The 12,697-nt window shown below is 63.2% G+C and overlaps 1 protein-coding gene and 1 long non-coding RNA gene across 5 annotated transcripts in view; one reads left to right on the top strand and one right to left on the bottom strand.

Moving 5' to 3' along the window:
* Positions 1-284: 284 nt before the first annotated feature.
* LOC102960208 lies at positions 285-4,471 on the bottom strand. Its single transcript, XR_006214422.1, has 3 exons — positions 3,085-4,471; positions 1,454-1,971; positions 285-587 (listed from the first exon to the last, which is right to left on the bottom strand). It is a non-coding gene; the product is annotated as an uncharacterized LOC102960208 (long non-coding RNA).
* A 1,214-nt stretch (positions 4,472-5,685) lies between these two features.
* Positions 5,686-12,697, top strand: part of NFIC (nuclear factor I C) — a 63,515-nt gene continuing 56,503 nt past the window's right edge. For 3 of the 4 annotated variants that reach the window (XM_042977731.1, XM_042977733.1, XM_042977734.1), the window contains exon 1: positions 11,435-11,580. In XM_042977731.1, the coding sequence (XP_042833665.1) occupies positions 11,551-11,580 (30 nt within the window). In that variant the 5' untranslated portion in view covers positions 11,435-11,550. Of the gene's footprint in view, positions 5,791-11,434; positions 11,581-12,697 lie in introns of those variants that run through there. The other variant, XM_042977732.1, reaches the window with a different exon arrangement.

The raw sequence follows: 12,697 nt of genomic DNA on the forward strand, positions 1-12,697 counted from the left end.
TAGCCAGCGATAAAAAGGCATAGGTGACCGAATGGCCGAACCCCAAAATAACTATGCTGAGCGGGGCGCCCGGATGGCTCAGTTGGTTGAGCGTCCCTTTGGCTCAGGTCATGATCTCGGGGGGCGAGAGTTCGAGCCCCACATCGGGCTCTCTGCAGTAGGGCGGAGCCTGCTTCCGATGCTCCGTCCCTCTCTCTCTCTGCCCCTCCCCTGCTCGTTCTCTCCCTCTCTCTCTCTCTCTCTCTTGAAAATAAATAAACATTAAAGAGACTTATGCTAACATAGAGAAGCCAGACACACGGCCGTGCCCATGGGTTTACTGCTCGTCCGGGGCTGCTTTGGGGCTACTGGGGCAGAGTTGAGCAGAAAGGGACTTGGGGTAATTAGCTGCAGAATGGGGCTAGACATGCCCCCCACGTCACCGGGTCAGTGCCTGCAGCTTGGCCCCGTGTGGCTCTGGCTGTGTTCGTGCACGAATGCTGGAAGTATGTCTTCAATGATTCAGCGGTTCGGGTTTGCTTTCTGCTTCCCTTCCGTCACAAAGCATCTTGGACCTCAGTTCACGTCAGCGCTGTGATTGAGCAACCCTGGGGGGGGTGTGCGTGTGTGTGCCTGTGTGTCCGATTCTACTAACTATGTGCATTTACGTGTTTAGTTACTTAAAAAACATATTTCAGACATACGCATACAAATACACAAACATGCATCGTATACTAAATCATAATATATAATACATAAACGCATCTACATTTCACGTTATACATTTTACATGTATATATAATACATACCAGTATATTACATACATATATATGATTTGGGGGTTTTTTAAGTAGTTTTTTTTCTTCTCTTTTCTTAATGTTTAGTTTTGAAAGAGAGAGAGGAGGAGGAGGAGGGGCAGAGAGCGGGGACAGAAGATCTGAAGCGGGCTCTGAGCCATCAGTACAGAGCCCAATGCAGGGCTCGAACGCAGGAACTGTGAGATCATGGCCCGAGCCAAAGTGGGACGCTTCACCGACTGAGCCACCCAGGCGCCCCTATATGATTGGCTTTTCAAAGCGGATTTTACGGGGCTCCTGGGTGGCTCAGTGGGTGAAGCGTCTGACTTGATTTGGGCTCAGCTGCTTGGGATTCTCTCTCTCCCCCTCTTTCTCTGCCCCTCCCCTGCCCTCTCTCTCTCTCTCTCTCAAAATAAGTAAGTAAGAGGGGACTTTACAAGGCCTTTGATCCCTCTGAAACTTTCATTGATTCAACAAATATTTCTTGACCACCTACTATGCAGCAGGAGCTGTTCTCCGTGCCCGGGACGGAGCAGTGAATCACCCCTATGGACATCCCCGCACCCTGCGTGGGGCCACAGCTCCCTCTGGCACGTGGCTCTGAGCTGGTGCTTCTGCCGTTTGCTTGGGCTTCAGATGCTAGAATGAGTTCAATCCCAGTCCGCCCCATGACTTACCGTCGTCATCGCTCCATTTATCAGTAAATTTTACAGTCTGCTCATGGAATAAACACCCGCCAACTGAACACCACCTGGATAAACAGAATTTTAGCAATAACCCCATCCTGCTCTCTGACTCCTCTCCCTGAAGTAACCCCACCCCGCGATCTGGAATTGATCCCTTCCCCCGCTTAAAGAGAACTCTGTCTCAAATGGTTGTGACCCCCAAAATATCATTTCCATTTCAAGTATCATAACTTCATAAAGAGACTATCATGCTGGGGCACCCGGGTGGCTCGGTCGGTTGAGCGTCGCCGCACCCAGTGTCACGTTGTTCGGTCCCTCCGTGCTGTTCGCCTGGGGTGGGAACACGGCCGGGCTGCTCATTAATACGCCTGTAGGTGAATTTCCCACAGTGCACCTCTCCCTTCTCCCAGCGATGGGCACTTGGCTTGCTTCTGGGTTTTTGCCTTCTTCGCAGGGCAGTGATCACTGTTCCCGGAGGCAGCGAGCAAGGGCTCCTTGTGGAGACGTACCTGGGAGAGGAAAGGCCACGTTATGTGGCACATGAATATTCAGTGTTGTGATGCATGTCCGTCCGTTTTCCAAAGTGGTTGCAGAGTGGAAGAGGTCCGTGTACTCACAGGCTCTTGGGCGTTTGGTGTTGGGCATTTTAAAGGTTGTTGTGAGAGAGAGAGAGAGAGAGAGAGAGAGAGAGAGAGAGAGAATCCCAAGCAGGCTCTGCACCGTCAGCTTGGAACCCGACACAGGGCCCCAACTCTCGACCATGAGATCATGACCTGAGCTGAAACCAAGAGCTTAACCGACGGAGCCACCCAGGCGCCCCATGGAACTTCATTCTTTTTAAAGACTGTCTCGTTTCATCAGGAGGCTGCGCCATTATGGGTCGCCTGCGTTCTCCACAGGAGCAAAACTGATCCCGAGGGGGACGGGGACGGGGGCAGTGAATAAAATCTTCTTCTTCTAATGTACAAAACACAGGTCTACATACAGTAGGAAACAAACATGCAGTATACCTGTGGTGTTAAAAGTGGATGAGAGATGGGGCGCCCGGGGGGCTCCGTCGGTGAAGCATCCGACCTTGGCTCAGGTCATGATTTTGTACCCCATGAATTGGAGCCCCGTGTTGGGCTCTGGGCTGACGGCTCAGAGCCTGGACGCCACTTCAGATTCTCTCTCTCTCTCTCTCTCTGATTCTCTCTCTCTCTCTCTCTGCCCCTCCCACCCCACTTGTACTCTCTCCCTCCGACCCCCAGTCTCTCTTGCTCTCCCTCTCTCAAAAATAAATAAATTTTTTAAAAAAGTTGATGAGAGATGATTAGGAAATAAAAAGTCTAAAACAGCTCCAGGGTGCATATAATGAAAAAAAGGGCTGAGAAACGCCATATGGCCATTTTCACAAGCATACCGCAATGGCATCTTCAGGGGCACGAATACGTCGTAGAAGTTCGCGACAGACTCCCAGAAGTTAGACCATAAGGTCGAACCTTGTCTTAGGCCTCCGCCGCGCATGCCAAACGGCTCTCCCAATTCATACCCACGTTCACCTCCAAGCCGTTTATGAAAATGCTTGTTTCACCACATCCTCACCAGCACTAGCTTTTATCAGTTTAAACATCTTTACCTACTTTCTTTGATGAGTGCCAAAGCATACGGTGTTTTCTTCCTGTTTGTTATCCTCTCTTTGGTCTGCGTGAGGCTGGACACTTTTCACGCGTTGACGAATCCCTTCCGTCTCCCAGGAATGAAACAGAGTGAAAGAACTTCAGGCCAAACATCTGGAGGAAGGGGGGGGGCTGTGCTCCACAGTGGCAGAAACTCAGCTCAGCTGTGTCCTAGGGTTAGACAGGAAGCAGGAGGTGATGGTCTGAGAGATTCTCAGCCTATTCAGATCACAGAAGAAGCTGAAATGATGCGATTCAGTCAGGAAAGCATCCTCTGGACTAGCTGGGTGACCTCAGGGACCTATCTAAACCTCTCTGAGCCTCAGTTTCCTTATAAAACGGAGATGGAGTTATAGGGCTGCTACGAAGGTAACTGAGCAGGCTCACATACAGCACTGTTCCCACAGCCCAGGGGTGGCCTCCTGGGGGAAACGATGGGTGGGGGCTCCGTCTGTGCCGCCCCCTGTTGTCCCCTGGACCCCAACCCCTGGGATCTGGCTGCTATCAACCCATTCCCCCCCTTCCTCTCAGGTACCTAAGAGGGAGGGACAGAGGACTCAAGCTGGGGATTAACAGAGGCAGATTAGAGATGAGGAAGGAGGGTGGAGAGGGGGAGAGAGACGCAAGGAGGGTGGGGGAAGGGGTCGCTATCCCCTTAACCCTTCCCTTGCCAGAACCAGAATAGGCACCCCATTTCCTCCGGCTTCAAGTTTGTGAGAGGCAAGGCCACCTGCACAGCGTTCCCCTCCCCCCAGCGGAGCGCCCTGGAGAAGGCGCCAGGATTAGGGTCCTCGGGCTCCCGACATGCCGGTTGACCAGGGGAAAATGAGGTGCCCTCTCCGGGCCTCAGTTTTCCCTTCTGAAAACCTACGAGAGTGTGCACATGGGATGAGACCTCAGGCCTCAGAGTGGGTGCTCCCGGCCCGGTGGAGATCCGCTATGTGCGGGCCGAGGCTTACTGAGCACCTACTATGTAGGCAGGGTAGTGTCACATCTCGTTTGCTCGAGATTTCCCAGCCTCTGGGATGCCCAGCGGCGCGCACAGAACCGCAGAGTCAACTTCCAGAAGCCCCCAGAGTCAGCCATGGCTCCAGAAGGGCGGCCCAGGGCCCGATTCTGGTCGTGAGATGCCGCCTGCCCCCACCCTCAACCCTGGCGTCCTCCCTGGGGGAGCTGGGAACCACTTCCCCAAAGGGGTCCCTGAACCCCGGAGCCCCCAGTGCGGGGGAACTGGGGTCGCAGGCACAGGGAAACCCGGACCGAAGGATGATAACAGAATCTTCTCCACCCACCGGGCTCGGGCGAGACCCCTCCCGTCGTCCCCCAGCTGCGCCAGACGCAGAGCAGGGGAGGGGGGAAGGGGGCGGCGCCTGCTCTGCGGCGGCCGGAGGAGGGGGACTGCGGGAGAGCGCTTAGGGGTGGGGGGGCGCTGCGGCACCGCGTCCCAGCTCTCGGCTGCCCGCTCGGCAGGGGCGGGGGGGGGGGGCTGACCCTCCTCGGCCCCGCCCCTCCCCCCTCCCCCCCCCCCCCCCCCCCCCCCCCCCGCTGCAGAGGCACCACCATTAATCCTGACCCGGGGAGGGGGCGCCCGCTCACCCCCACCTGTGAAGCCGCCGCGCGCGCTCCCCGCCCCCCGCCCCGCTGGAGCTCCTGCGGGACCCGCAGGGGACCCCCGCCCCCCAGGTCTGTCGTCCTCGGTGTCCGAGTCTCTGTCTGCGTCCCCATCTGTCCCGTCTCCCCCCCGCTCTGCCTGTTGTGACTGCGTGTATCCGGGACACCTGCACTCGCTGGTCTGGGTGGCTGGCGCAATCGCCGGGGGGGGGGGGGGGGGGGGGGGGGGGGGGGAGAGGGATCCTGGGGGTGGGGGTGCAGGTCAGTCCGAGGCCCGGAGTGTCTTCCTAGGGTTGTCAACCTGGGCGAGCGTCCAGGTGACACCCTACAGGCTGTGAGTCTGTGTACGGGACAGCGTGGCGGCTGTGGCTGTCTGGGTGACACCCGCAGGCTGTGAATATGTGAGTCCCCGAGCGTCTGGCTGGGTGACACCCGCAGGCTGTGTGAGTCTGTGTTCGTGGCAGCCCGCAGGGGCTGTGCGTCCGAGACACCGCATCGGCTGCCAGCGCGGGTCCCCGTGTGTCTGGATGACACCGCAGGCTGTGTGTGTCGTGACGAGTGTGTGGGTCTGCGCGCGTCGGAGTCGAGGAGGCCCGGGCCGCGAGTGTCCCCGAGCCCTCTGCGCGCGCGCGCGCGCGTGTGTGTGTGTGTGTGTGTGTGTGCGCGCGAGCGCGCGCGCGCCGCGGCGAAGGTGGGTCCGCGTCCTCCGCAGCCCGCCCGACCCGGGCCCCGCGACCCGCCGCGGCGGCCGCTTGCTCGGCCTCCCCTCGCGCGGGGCCGGGCCGGGGATGGAGCCGCAGCCGGAGCCGCCGCAGCCGGGGCCCGGGCGCGGAGCGGCCTGAGGCGCGGGCGGCGCGCGGGGCCGGGGGGAGGGCGGGCCGAGGGGAGGGTCCTGCGGGCCGGGGGGGCGGGCGCGGCGCGCCCCCCTCCCTCGCGCGCTCGCTCCCTCCCCCGCGCGCCCTCCCTCGCCGCCTCCTCCCGCCGCCTCCGGCCCCCCCTCGCCGGGGACCGAGCGCGCTCGCTCCGGCGCCGGCCTCGCCTCCTCGCAGCAGCGCCATGGTACGTCGCCGCCCCCACTTTCGTTTTCGCCCGGGGAGTTTTTGGGGTGGTGCGTGGGCTCCCGGCGAAAGTTGCACGGTCTGGGGGGGCGGGGGGCGGGGGCCGCCCGGGGGAGGGGCTCCAGGCGGGGACCCCCCCCCCACCGCCCGCCGCCGCGGGACCCCCGCCCGCCGATCCAGCCCCCCCCCCGCCTCGCGGCTGGGGGCGGAGCTGGCGCGCGGGGCGCAGCGGGGGACCCCAAGTGGGGGGCCCCGGGCTGGCGCAGCGGAGTTGGCGATGAGGGCGGGGCTCCCGGGAGAGGGTCCCCCCCCCCCCACCCCACACGCGCGCGCACACACACACACACACACACACACACACACCAGACCCGGCTCCCGCCTCCTCCCTGGCCCGGCCGCAGGCGGGAGGGTGCGGCCCGGAGCGCACGACCCCCGAGCGCGCAGCCCGCGGGGGAGAGCGGGCCGAGGAGGGGGCGCCCGCCCCGGCCGTGCGGGGCGGGGGTCGCGGCGGCCCCCGCGGGGCGCCCCGGGCCGGGCGAGCGCCGCGCGCCAGCTAGCGGAAAATGGCCGCTGCGGAGAGGGGCGGAGAGCGCGCAGCGGCCGCCGCCGGGCGCCTTGAACTTGGAGCCCGGCGGGCGGCCGCGCCGGGCGCCGCGCGGGGGCCGCCACCCGGCCTGCTCCTGCGGTGCCCGAGCCCCGCCCCCGGGCCGACCCCGGCCCCTCCACGGCGCGCGCCGGGTCCCAGCCGGGAGGGCTCGCCGGGTCTTGGCCCGGCGCGCCCCAGGCCCGCCAGCGTCGGTGGCTGCGCTCGAGGGTTCCGGTGTCCAGTCCGAGGGCGTCGGGGGCAATCCGGCGCTCGAGGGGTGCGTGCGGGGGCTTCTGTGCTCCGGGACGGGTCGGCACGGAAGCCGGGAGTGCGTCCGCGTGTCTGTATGGCTGGGTAGTCCCGCCTCTGCGCAGGGGTCCGTGGGTCTCGAGGCGTCGAGTCCTCTCCTTTATGTGTCTGTGTGTGTCTGCGCATCCACGTGGCTGTGCGTGTTGTGCTGCGTCCGTGTTGGAGCATTGTGCGGCTGAGGGGTAGTGTGTGCGTGTCTGGGTAACCGTGCGTCCCTGTGGGAAGGTGTCGTGAAGCCGTACGGCGGAGTGTGTGTCCCCGAGGGCCGCGATGTCCCTGGGTGACCCGTGGGGTGTCCCCAAGTGAATGTGTGGCGGTTAGGGGGTTGCCGGTGAGTGGGGAACTTCTGTCATGTGGCTGCGTCCCCGGGGACACTTGGGTGTCTCTGTGAGCGTGTGATTAGCGCTGAGTGACTATTCCTGGGGATGGGTCTACACTCTCCCTCGCCCCCCCCCCCACTTCCTTTTTTCCTGTAACCGGGATTGCTGAGTGAGGGACGGGTGTTTCCTCTACCGTGCCAAAGCCCTGTCCCCTCATCTCACCCCCCCACACACGGTCCCCTCCACTTCCCCCTGACTCGGGGTACGCCACACGCTGTCCCCAGGTGGTCCTGGCTTGCGATTCGGCGCGAGGTGGCGCCGGGACACGATCACACGGTGGCGGCGGCGCCTTCTCCCGCCAGGGGCTGCGCGTGCGCGGGGACCTGCCCCGGAGGGAGGCGGGGCGGCGGGGGTCCCCTGACTCCGCGGGCGGAGGAGGTCCCGAGGGATGGCCGGTTACAGAAGCAAAGCGCGCGGGGCCAGGTCGGGCTCAGGAGAGTTGGCCAAGGACACCCCCTGACCCCCCTATGCTGGGAGCCACCCCCCCCCTCCGGCCCTGCCTCCATGCATTTGCCCCCTGCTAGGCCAGACCTGAGGGGCACAAAGTGTTGTTTTCCCCCCTACAGGGGAATCCCCGCCGCACCCCCACCCCCACACCAGGGAACTTTATATAATTTTCTAAATATAAAAGCACCACGGCCAGACCGGAGTCTCTGCCTTGTTTCTTTGAACCTGCATCCCATTTTGGGGGGGGGGGGCTGTTTGGGAAGGGGTGAAAGGGCTCCCCCATCAGGGTCACATAGTCTGGTCACCTTCCCACCCGCGGCCAGTCAAGCCAGGTCCTCACCCTCCTCTGCGCTCTCGCTGCCAGCCCCCAGACACGACACTCCCGGGGACACCTGGTCTGCCCTGCCCGACACCAGCCTGTCCCACGGGTCGCCTGGTGCAGTGGGACACATCTGTGCAGGACCATTCGCACGCCCACGCCCCCCACAGCCTGTCATGGTACACAGTTGGCGGCCACGGGTGTACATGACCCCCGGCACCCAGAAAAGCACGCGCAGACCCACACTGACCCTCGCGGGCACAGGCACCTGTGCTTGGGAGGGTGGAGGGACAAACCGCCCCACCTCCCCCCACCTCCAGGCGGAGCACCGGGCTGGCCCTGGGGAGGGGTTGATGGGGCAACCATGGGGGAGGAGCTCAGGTGTTGGTGTGCCTCGGGCCACTGCACACGTGTGTGTATGTGTGCACGTGTGTGTGATACGTGAGAACCTGTGTGGCACGGCGTTCTGTGTCTGTGTCCTAGCCTACCTTCACGTGAGACCAAAGACCTTAACATCCCTTCTAGGACCTCAGTTTCTTCTCCGTAAAATGGGGACACACACGGGCCGAGGAGGGTGACCCTGTCATAGGTGTGCGTGGCCAAGGCCTGGCGCGGCGCTGGGCCCTCTGTTCTCTGGGTGTGGTAGCCGTGGAGTTACCTCGTGGGCACCTATGGTCCCTGCCTGAGCTGCTCTGTGAATTCCACTCCCTCTTTAAAAAGTTTGCTTTTAGTTCCACAAACCATCGCTGGGCATCTCAAGAGGACACACAAGTGTCCCAAGTGAAAACCAGCCTTCCTCACCATCCCTCCCTGTGCGGGACCCCACTCCGGGGAAGAAGCTAGATTTTCGTTCAGCCCTGCCTGACCCGTGGCACAGGTGAACAAACACATAGTCTCATAAACTGATGCTGACCTATTTTTAAAAAACAATCCCAAATGGGGTGTTCAGTCTACCTGGCGGCATTTACAGCCGGGGGGTGGGGGGGGGGAGGTCTCACCCAGGACTGCTGTGCCCCAGGAGACCCTGGACAATGTCTGGGGACACCCGGGGTCGTCGGGACTGGGGGAGCACGCTCAGTCCTGAGCTGGCCCGAATTGTTGGCGTTAGAGACTGGCATAGAGCGGCGGTCCACAGACTTGTGCATCCGTGTCAGGGACAGAAGACTAAAGATGGATTATAAGGAGGGCGCGTTATTTCATTTTTTAGCCACCGAGCTAAATTGTGCTCCGGAGGGCCAGGAGCTAAACCTGCCCCCCGCCCCTTCTGGGCCTTGGAACAAACAGGTCCAAATGCACCGATCGCTTTGGAAAGAAACTCAGGGCAAGCATTTGCTGGCTCACCAGGGTAGTTCCTACCCTTCGCCCTTTTTCACTGAGGGCAAAGCGGAGGGACACAGGGGAGTTTAGCTGCTGGCCCAGGAGAGGCAGACCTGGCCGCGACCCTGCACGGTAGCTGGCCTGCTGTGGACCCACTGTGAGCACTGCAGGACCCCTCCGACCCGAGCCAGAATAGATAGACATGTGACAGTTCGCTGGTGTCTGTGAACTGGCAGAAGGTTCTACCGTCTTCCGCCACTAATGGCGTCAACGGTGGTCACACAGGTAACCCCGGGACCCCTATCTCACCAGCCCCCCTCCATGCGTCCTATACTGCTGCCATTGTACAGATGTGGAAACTGAGGTTCCCGGAGGGGTAGTCTTGTGCTCTCCAGACTTCACCTTGGAAAGGAGCTCAGCTTGCTGGCAGGGCTGGGAGGAGGGGAGCCAGCTGGGAGGACGCTCTGAAGTCAAGTGTAACTTTTAAGTGTCTGTGACTTGGGGATTCTGGGCTCTATGCGTTGCTAGCCATTTTAAAATAATAAAATACTGCTTTATGTTAGGTTGGCGTTCGGATTCCTAGACGCCTGCCCTCCCCCTTCATCCTGGGGTTTTAACACCGCCCCCCCCCCAGCCGCACAAGGGGTTTTTTCAATAAAATATTTGCGAAGTGCTCATGATGTGCTAAGCACTGTTTGTTTGCATGACAGACGCCCGCCTGCAGCGGTGGCCCCAGGAACAGGCGTTCTGTAGGAACCCTCCTCCCTCCTAGTCCAGCGCCGGGACCCTGGGCGAGTGGCTTCCTTCCTCTGGGCCTCAGTTTCCTCCCCTGTAACACGGGACGATAATAGGGTTCCTGGTACCTTCCATGCCCCTGGGCACGGGACAGCTGCCCCAAGTCGGCTGGAGGGTAGCATTTGGAGTCAGGACACTGCGAGAGACAAGTCAAAATCGCCAGGCTTTCTAAGAATGTTTCGGTGCACATTGGGTAGAGGTTCAGGCTAAGTGTCGATATGCTTATGCCCATGGACCCCACGGGGGAGGGGCGGTGTTAGTGCAGTTTACAGGGGACAACGCCAAGGGGCAGAGCGACACCTCGCCCTAGGCTGTGGAGTGGGAATAGGAGTTTCAGCCGCGGAGGCTGGGAGGATTCAGGGGGTGAATGGAGAAGGGTTGAGGTCACGGTCACCAGGTGCCCTAGGGGCTGACACTGGAGGAGGGCAGGTCTGTGTCCAGTTACTCTAGAAGGAGAACAAGGGAGCTTTAGCGATGTAGGGGCTGAGGCCAGGTGGTCTGGCTCCAAGCCACTCACTGTGCCTCAGTTTCTAGATCCGGGAAATGGGCACACGGCTGGAGTGCCAGGAGAAATCGCTGGGCACCCAGGGAAGAGGCTGCAAGGGTCCGTCTGGCCAGCCTTACGTTCTGGACACATCCTCCTGGGATGTTGAGGAGACTAATGGGGGATGCCAACCCCTCCCCCCCTCCCCACAGTTCCCCTTTGGTGCTAACTGGAAAGGTGAGAGCAGATTCCTGGAGGCTCTGGGTTAGCTGGGAACTTTCTCGGGCTGGTAGGTGCAGGGAGGTCACTTGGAGCGCAGCCCCTGTGCCCGGGCAACTGCAGCCCATGTCTGGCTCTCAGGGGAGCAGGGGCAGAGGTGCCGAGGGACCCCCCTCTCCTGCCATGCACCCCGGGTCGTACATCTTTAAGGGGAAAGACGCGCGCTGGCGCTGGGCCTCTGCACACGTCACTTCTTCATTCTTTCCCTCCCCCCCCCCCCCAACTTGGCTCTCTTCTCCAACTTCCCGGCCAGCGCGGGGAGGGTTGGGGGGGGGGGGTCTTAAAAATCCACCTCCGGCCCCAAAGTGTCCAGCAACAGCCCAGCACCCCCTCCCCACTTGGCTCGGGTGGGCGGTCCTGGGGGACCCGTGGCGGCCGGTGGGTCCCCGGTCCGGTGCCGGGGACCAGGGCGGCTCGTAATTCGTAATAATAGCAATGATGGGGGTTCATGGGGCACGGGGGGGGGGGGGGAGCGGGGGGGAGCGGCTTTCCTTCCCCGCTCGCGCTCTTTTTTTCCCTCGTTTCTTTGAAAGTTGGATGTTGAGAAGTGGGAGGTTCGGGTGGGAGGGGAGGGAAATTGGGGGGAGGGAGGGAGGGGGGAGGTTGCCAGAGGGAGGAGAGACAGAGACACGGAGAGACAGAGACGGAGGAGGAGAGAAGGAGGGGGGACAGGAAAGGAAGAGAGAGGGAGAGCGAGCGAGCGCGGGAGGGAGGGAGGAGGGAGACCGAGGGAGGAGGCGGCGAGGAGCGCGCCGGCCGCGGCCGCGGGGGGGGGTTTGGAAAAATGACTCAGTAAGTTCAGCGCGCCCGCTCCGGCCGGCCCTGCGCCTCCCGCCGCGCCCGGGATGTATTCGTCCCCGCTCTGCCTGACCCAGGTACGCCCCGCGCCCCCCGCGCCCCCCGCCGCCTGGCCCCGGACTCGGGAAGCCCGAGGAGGCGGGACGCGAAAGGCGCGCGTCCCTCCCGCCGCCCCGCCGGGGCGCCCCCGCCGCGGGGCCGGGGGCCGGGGGCCGGTGGGGGATGGGCTGGGTCGGGGACCCCCCCCACCCCGCCCCGACCCTCCCCACCCCGCCCCGACCCTCCCCCGGGACTCCCGCCCCGCCCCCCGGCGCCCAGGCCTCTCCCCCCACCCCCCACCCCACGCGGACGCGGGGCTCGGGGAGCAGGCTCGCCGGACGCGCGCCCCCATTCCACCCGGGAAGGTCTGGGGGCGCCCCTCGCCCCGAGAGCCGAAGGCGGGCTCTGCGTGACCCCCCCCCCACCCCACCCCTCCGCCCCGGACCCGGCCTGCCTCCAGGTGGCATCGAGGGGTCCTGGCTGGACCCCCCACTCGGCACTCTCTCGGGGAGAGGATCCCTCGGATGTGCTCCCCAGACAACCCCCCGCCCCCCCCCACCAAGGTTGTGGCCCGCCACCCCAGCCCCGGGACGCCTTTCCCCCCATTATTGGCCCACGTGTGCGTGGAGGGGGAGGGGGCGCGCGGAGTTGGAGGCGCCAGCAGCTGGGGGAGGGGGCGCGCTGACGTCCCGGCTTGGTCTCCCGCGCCCCCCCCCTCCCGCCCCCCGCCACCGATCTGATATTTTCGCCGCATCGATTCTGGATTGTTGAGCCGCCGCCGCCGCCGGGAGGAGCCGGGGTCTGGCCGGGGCACTGCGGCGCTGCGGACGCCCTCGCCAGCCCGGCACCTGCCCCTGCCCCTGCCCCCCTCCCGGAGCCTCTCACCCCTGGCCCCGCTCCCAGACTGCCCCGGGCTGAGCCCCTGTGCGACCGGCAAGGGGGTGCGTGGGGAGGGGGCGGCTGCCCCTGTCCCGGGCCGCACCCCGGGGGACTCCTTTCCTCCTCCAGCTCCCTGTGGGACGGCCTCCCGAGGTCTGCCTTCGAGCTCCCCCCCGCCGTGTCCTTATGTGTCTTCAGGCCGGTGGGGTTCCGGCCTCAGTTTCTCCGGAGGACTAAGACAGGTTCTGGAGACAGGGGCAGTGCGGCCTCCAGACT

The sequence above is a fragment of the Panthera tigris genome, chromosome A2 (genome assembly GCF_018350195.1).
Source record: "Panthera tigris isolate Pti1 chromosome A2, P.tigris_Pti1_mat1.1, whole genome shotgun sequence".
In the NCBI taxonomy this organism is placed as follows: domain Eukaryota; kingdom Metazoa; phylum Chordata; class Mammalia; order Carnivora; family Felidae; genus Panthera; species Panthera tigris.